At 31.6% G+C, this 7288-nt stretch overlaps 1 protein-coding gene across 1 annotated transcript; it reads left to right on the forward strand.

Moving 5' to 3' along the window:
* The first annotated feature begins 991 nt into the window (after positions 1-991).
* Positions 992-5278, forward strand: LOC131854099 (ribosomal RNA-processing protein 8). Its single transcript, XM_059205224.1, has 5 exons — positions 992-1162; positions 1560-2379; positions 3044-3218; positions 4237-4473; positions 5046-5278. The coding sequence occupies exons 1-5, from the start codon at positions 1094-1096 to the stop codon at positions 5257-5259; spliced, it is 1515 nt and encodes a 504-aa protein (XP_059061207.1). The 5' UTR covers positions 992-1093; the 3' UTR covers positions 5260-5278.
* Positions 5279-7288: the final 2010 nt, after the last annotated feature.

Consider the following 7288-nt stretch of genomic DNA (forward strand, 5'->3'; position numbering starts at 1 on the left):
AGATATAGAGGAAAAAAAAGAAATTTTTTTTTCTTTATTTTGGCATACTAAATATTTAAATGAAGAACATAAGTATTTAAATAATGACAATAACCGATTATATAAATAGATAGATATATAGATAATAATGGATTATTTCATTCATATTAACTGCATCTCCTATAATTATTAATAGCTAGGGTAATAAGTATTTGCAATAATTATGAACTAGATTTATTATAAATCTAATTTCATTGAAACCAATTCAACCTATTTACACGAAATTTAGTGGTAAATATCACTCGCATAACTCTGTGCGTAACAATGGTGTCTTTTTCATACAAACAATGTTTATTTATTATATACTAACTACTCGCCCCAGCTTCGCACGGGTGTACATATATTATACATATAAACCTTCGTCTTGAATCACTCTATCTAACGCTAAAACGTCATTAAAATTCGTAGCGTATTTATAAAGATCTAAGTAAACATACAGCGGAAGCTATATAAAGATATATACAACTAAATATAGTTGTAAGAAAAGACAAAAAGTTTATGGTACTATAAATACTTAAAAACAATATCTTATAAGATCGATATTATACGACCAATCTCGCCTATAGAATAATCGTCCACCTCCACCAACAAGAGCGCGCTTAAATAATAAATGAAAGCAAACTTGATATTGCAAAATTTGTTTGAGGATATTAAAATTATAATTAGATAGTCTGTTCAACACTCGCACCATTGCACAATATTACTAACACTGTCTTTGAGTCAGTTAGGTTGGCGGAAAACGGTCTATTTCGGAGATAAGTACACTCTTGCTTACATTCTTTTATTAATATAGATGTACTATTCCGAGTTACAATGTAAATAAACAATGTACCGCTAGTATTATAATTTGATCTTAGTTTTTAGCCATATTTTTGATAATGTAATAGTTCCCCTAAAAACAGAATGATAGCGGAATGACTTACGTCTGTGATCTGACTGAAGGTACATTGACAGTTCACGCATGTTCGATTTGTTTTGTTAATTTATAAATTAAACGATTAATTATCTAATAATAATCGTATTTACACATAATTTGTAAAAATTCTATGCAATAATGTTTAAAATACCGAAATGGGAAGAAGACGTGCCGAAGACCAATATCGCTTTTGGTAGAGCTCTAAAGGTATGCGAAAACTTTCTCCGGCAGCAACTGCATATTTTATTCCAAAATTTTTAAATATCAGTATAATTTTGTATATACGTTAATTATAACATTTTCCTTTTAAATTGATATCAACATGCCTATATTATTGAAGATTACTACTAGATTTTAAAGCAAAAGTGACTGATTCATAAGAATATCTTAGAGGTTATAAAGATTGTAAATATTACATTTGTTATTTGTAATGGTATAAATATATTGTTTATGCGGTTGTGTTGACAATTTGTACTTATTTTACAGATTTGTATTATATTCTATGATGTAAAATGTCCATAATTCCACTTTTCATGTTATGTATAGTTTAAACAAATGTAAAGTTACCAAATTTTATAGGTATTAAAATATTTTTTTATTACAGAAGAAAAAGAATAAAAAAGATTCTGAAAATGAGAACAATATACAGAAATCTGTTATACAACATAATAGCAATGTATTTACAAAGAAAGATAAAAATACAAATCTATTTACTGTAAAAAACACACAGAATCAAAGTAGTAATAAAAAAAATGTAAATATAAATAAAAATCATTCACAAGCTAACAACAAATTAAATGGAAGCAACAAACCGGATGAAGTATTGGTAAATTTAGGAAAACGGAAACTCCATGAACCAGTTACGAATCAAGAGGATTTACAGGCTCCTGTATCTAAGAAAAAGAAGAAAAAAAATAAAAACAAACAGAACCTAGAAGATACTGATAATGTTGCAAAAACTAAGAATGTTATGAAGTTGAATGAGTCTGAAAATGGTACAGAAATTGAGACAACTAAAAAGAAATTTAATGAAAAATTTGACAACAAAAGTAAATCCAAATTTATGAAACCTAAGACTAATACAAAATTCGAATCAATAATTAAAGACACTGTGACTAAACTAAATGAAAACAATTTAGAACATAAGAAATCTAAAAACCGCAAGAAAAGAAATAAAAGTAATTCTGATAATAATTCTGAATATAAAACTGAAAGTACAACTAAAGTAAAATCTGATAATGATGATGATAATTCAAATATTTCTAACAACTTTTTGGGTAATAATAAAACTTTTAATGGAATTAAAAGGAATGCTAAAAAAGAAAAATTGAAGAAAATACTTGCCATGAATAATAATAGAAACGATATTGATGTTACTAAAAAAGGCAATAATCTGAGGCAAAGGATGCTTGAGAAATTGAAAGGTAAAATATACATTTTTAAGCAATGAGCATTACAGATTTTACCTAACCAAATAATTTACAATTTTACCTAATTTACATTACAAAAGTAATTGATATTTTTGGCATAATTAAAGAACAAAATAAATCAGTTCTATAGTTTCAGATTAATCATGGGTAATTTCTTTTTCTTTTTCATAATTTTATTTTAAAAAGTCTGTATTACCTGAAGTTAACTTTAACTTTATTTACAGTAACTTATTTGTAATAACTAATTATGATTAAAAACAGTAAAAAAAATAACAGCTGATTATTTGTAAATTATAATAAAGTTTATAATGACCTTATATATAAAATTCTCATATCACAATGTTCCTTACCATACCCATATGCATATTCAGTAAGTCTCAGAATCGGCTAATATATATTTTTCATATTGATAAGTGATAAGACTTGTCCAATCCAAAAATTTTTTAGGACAATTTTTTTTCTTTTTTTAAGTGTATTTAAAAAATACAACCCTAACTTTTCACCCTTCTTTCACCGACCCCTATTTTTTAATAGCGATTCTAATTTATATGGCAAAACGTTTGCTGGTTCAACCAGTAAATATATAAGGATTTGCTTATATTGTAAGTTTACAACATTTATTAATTTCTAATAATTGCAATAGGTTAAATATTTTCAGCGGCACAGTTCCGATACCTGAATGAGAAGCTGTACACATCATCAGGCACAGAAGCAAAGCAGCTGTTCCAAAGTGACCCTGAAGCATTCCAGACTTACCACCAGGGTTATCAGCTACAGGTCAAAAAATGGCCAGTCAATCCACTTGACATAATTGTCAAGAGAATTTCTCAAATGTGAGTATTTGAAAATGTTTAACTTAATATAAATCCCCATCCACATCAAATGGGGATCGCAATTACGAATGTTTAAGCCGACATTAGAACCCCTAGTGGTGTCCTAAAACTAAAGATGTTAGCCAGGAGTTTGCCTTCAGCCATATGGAGTGTCTTCTTTACTTGCGTTCTATCCTTTGGATGAATATAATGTACTGTCACTTTTTCTTGTGCTGTTTAATTTTATATCTTTTGACTAAATATGTATTTTTTATTTATATTAGGAGCCTGGTCTGTTATGTTTATGAAAACTAATGACTATTTGCTTTGGCAATAGCATATGCTGGTGATGACTCTATTCTCCCAAATGTTAGCTGAGTTTCTTGTCAGTTCTCATCTCGAAATATTTCCGAACTGAATGTAGATTTGACATATCATAAGACTGTAATAGACCTACACGAATAAAAAAAAAACAGTGATGCCGATTCGCGCATTAACCTTTCGAATGTCCGTCGTTTATCGCAGCGATCGAAAATGAAGAGGCGGTATGCGCGCGCCAGCTGTATTTTTTGAAATGCGTTTCAATATTTTGTTTTAAATAAGGATGAAATTGGTTAAAAAGAAGTCACGGTTTTGCGGACACAACGTTCGAAGGGTTAAAGACGCGCGTTAAAGCCTTTATACGTAACTAGCTTTTGCCCGCGGCTTCGCTCGCGTTAATTTATCCCCTTAGTGGTGGAATTTATCAAAAATCCTTTCTTAGGGGATGCCTACGTCATAGTAGATTTATGCATGCAGTCTCAGATCCGATCGGTTTAATATTATCAGTTTCATACAAATTTTCATCCCCTATTTTATCCCCTTGGGGGTAGAATTAATCAAAATCCTTTCTTAGCGGATGCCTACGTCATAACATCTACCTGCATGCCAAATTTCATCCCGATCCGTCCAGTGGTTTGGGCTGTGCGTTGATAGATCACTATGTCAGTCACCTTTGAGTTATATATATATACGTAATAAAGGCAGCTAATGTCTCCAGGCCGAAGATTTACACGATAGCGGATATGGGATGTGGTGAGGCTGCGTTGTCCAGAAGAGTCCCGCACAGCGTACGCTCGTTCGACCTGGTGGCGGCCGCGCCAGCTGTCGAAGTATGCGACATGGCGCATACTCCGCTTCTCACCGGCTCCACAGACGTGGCAGTGTACTGTCTAGCACTGATGGGTACAGATCTAACACGCTACCTGCTGGAAGCCAACCGAGTCTTGAAGATGGGGTGAGTTTAGTGTTGATACATTAACTCTTTTTGCAGCAATATTTTTTTCTGTTACCCACTATTAGGTATGTCTGCGTGAAATTAAACTTTTTTTAAAATTATAATACATATATATTTCTATAATAATGATAGTGGCCTAAATTACTCCTTATAACATTAGCTATCTGCGTGTGAAATTCCCGTCAAAATCCATCCAGCTGTTTCAGTGATTAGCTAGGACAAACCTACAATCAGTCAATTCACATTGAAATTAATTGGAGACCTTTCTTCAATTTGTTGTTACATTGTTACTATTTATAAAACATATTTCCGGCCTCGTCGGTCTAGCGATTTAATACACCGCCTTACTTCAGACGGTCACAGGTTCGATTCCCCGCAGGTTACAAAGAGTTTTATTCCTGAGTATAATTGTATCGGTTTGGATGTTTAAAAATTTAAGTATTTATACTAGTTGTCCAGTACCACACACGACACAACACAAACTCTGCTTAGATTGGGACTAGATAACACTGTGTGAGTTGTCCTAAGATATGGAAAATGCTAACAATTTAAATAAAATTTCTTCTCTCCAGTGGTCACCTACTAATAGCAGAGGTGGAGAGCCGTTTCGACAACGTGGAGGATTTCACGTCAGAAGTACAAAGACTAGGCTTCCAACTGAAGAAACTGGACAACAGCCATAAGGTGTTCTTCTTCATGGAGTTCACCAAGATCCGGGAGCCGCCGGTGAAGAAATCCAAACTACCCACTATGTCATTAAAACCATGCTTGTATAAACGAAGGTGAATGAAATAAACAGTTAAAAAAACAATTTCAATTTATTTCATTTCATATTTTTTTGGGATTTAGACTTTGTATTACAGTATTGTTTCGATACAGAAACCATATGAGATTACCTATTTAACACTGTTACTAACAATTCTTAATTGAAACAGATTCAAAATCAAGGTTTTGATAATTTCTATTATAGAAATTGTAAAAACATTGATTTGAAGAAAATCGATTGGGATTGATTTTTAGTAATATGAACTTAATTATAAAAAATATAATTGCTATCAATGTACAATATTAGGTTGGAAAGTCAACCTAATATGGTACATTTACAACGCGGTTCCCCCTGGAAACCATCATGTTAAATACTTGGTGAACTTTCCACAATGGCACTGACTTGACCTCATACTCATCCTCTTAGTGGAGGATGAGTATGAGGTCAAGACTAATGGTCCAGGTAGGGCACTAGTGTGCCCCACATGCGCAGGCGAATGTACCATTCCTTTTACATCCCTTAAAAAATCGATGTATTATGCTTACATCCATTCAATATTTTATTATTAACTTATAATTTTATAACGAATCTAAATGAAACCTGTTTTACATGTCTAATAAATAAATCTGAATACTGACAGTTGTGGAACAGCGTGCTTGCACAGAGCACTCTGTGAATTAAATAAAAAGTTCAATAACCAATTTCATTTTATTAACATTTCATAGGTTGTATTTCACACTTGACATGTGTTACAATATTGTTTCGATACAGAAACTATGACATTAACTATTTAACACTGTTACTAACAATTCTATTGTAACATTAAAATTAAGACTTGATGTATTCTATAAACAATTTGATTTCTAGATGCAAGCTAAGTATTGCTTGTACAGTTCAAAATTGTAGAGTATTATAGATGACTAGTTAATAATAATAATAATAATAATAATAATCTCAGGACAATTCACACAGCGCCATCTAGACCCAAGTTAAGCTAGCTAAAGCTTGTATTATGGGTCCTAGACAACTGATACAAATACATAGATAATTTTTTTTTCGTAAATACATACATATTATACATAGAAAACACTCAGACCGATACAAACAATCATACTCATGAATACAAATGTTTGTGCCGTGCGAGGAATCGAACCCGCGACCATCGGACGTAAAGCGGTGTGCTAGACCGCTAGACCACCGAGGTCGTCAAGTTGACTAGTTGACCCCGCAAACCCTGTTTTGCCATATAAATTAAAGCCGCTATTAAAAATAAGTAGTAGAAGGGGAAAAAATAGGGTTGAATGTATTTTTAATGCATTATTATAAAAAAATTAGCAAAAAATTAAAAAATAATGTTAGGGGTGGACAACATTTATCACTTAGGAGTATGAAAAATAGATAGTAGCCGATTCTCAGACCTACTTAATATGCATATAAAATTTCATAAAAATCGGTCAAGCCGTTTCAGAGGAGTATGGTAACTAACATTGTATCACGAGAATTGTATATATAAGATTATATAATAGATCTGTTGCAAATGAGAATTAGTTAGAAATCGTATTATAATTAAGAACCTATACATACTAAGTTTAGGTAATGAAACAATACCATACAAGTCAGGCCTCAGAAGATACACAAAGAAACATTGTATATAAACATATATCTTATTTATACTTACTTAATTCTCTATACAATTCAATTACTTATAAAAAATATCACATGTTTTTTTATAAAGATATGTTTACATACTTTATTTGAAAAGAATAAGAGCCGAGTTTCTTGTCAGCTCGAAATCACTTAGAACTGCCGGTAGATTTGACATATCTCATAAGAGTCTGTAACAGACCTACATGAATAAAGATATTTTGATACTGCCTACATATAGGTGATCAACTTTTCTTATTTATTTATTACAAGCTTCTAGAATTAGATTTTCAAAATGGCAATACTTCCATATACCCTTTCATGTCTCCTTTCAACCCTTGTTCGCATTAAAAAATAGCCTATGTCCTTTCTCAGGGTATAGACTATCTGTGTAACAAATTTCAT

The sequence above is a fragment of the Achroia grisella genome, unplaced genomic scaffold (assembly GCF_030625045.1).
Source record: "Achroia grisella isolate CSIRO2021 unplaced genomic scaffold, CSIRO_AGI_Agris_v1 utg947, whole genome shotgun sequence".
Lineage (NCBI taxonomy): Eukaryota > Metazoa > Arthropoda > Insecta > Lepidoptera > Pyralidae > Achroia > Achroia grisella.

Excerpts from the sequence above, each read along its gene's own strand:
- LOC131854099 (XM_059205224.1), top strand. The coding sequence starts at position 1,094 with ATGTTTAAAATACCGAAATGGGAAGAAGACGTGCCGAAGACCAATATC. Across the intron at positions 2,380-3,043 it reads GATGCTTGAGAAATTGAAAG|CGGCACAGTTCCGATACCTG; the intron begins GTAAAATATACA and ends AAATATTTTCAG. Across the intron at positions 4,474-5,045 it reads AACCGAGTCTTGAAGATGGG|TGGTCACCTACTAATAGCAG; the intron begins GTGAGTTTAGTG and ends TCTTCTCTCCAG.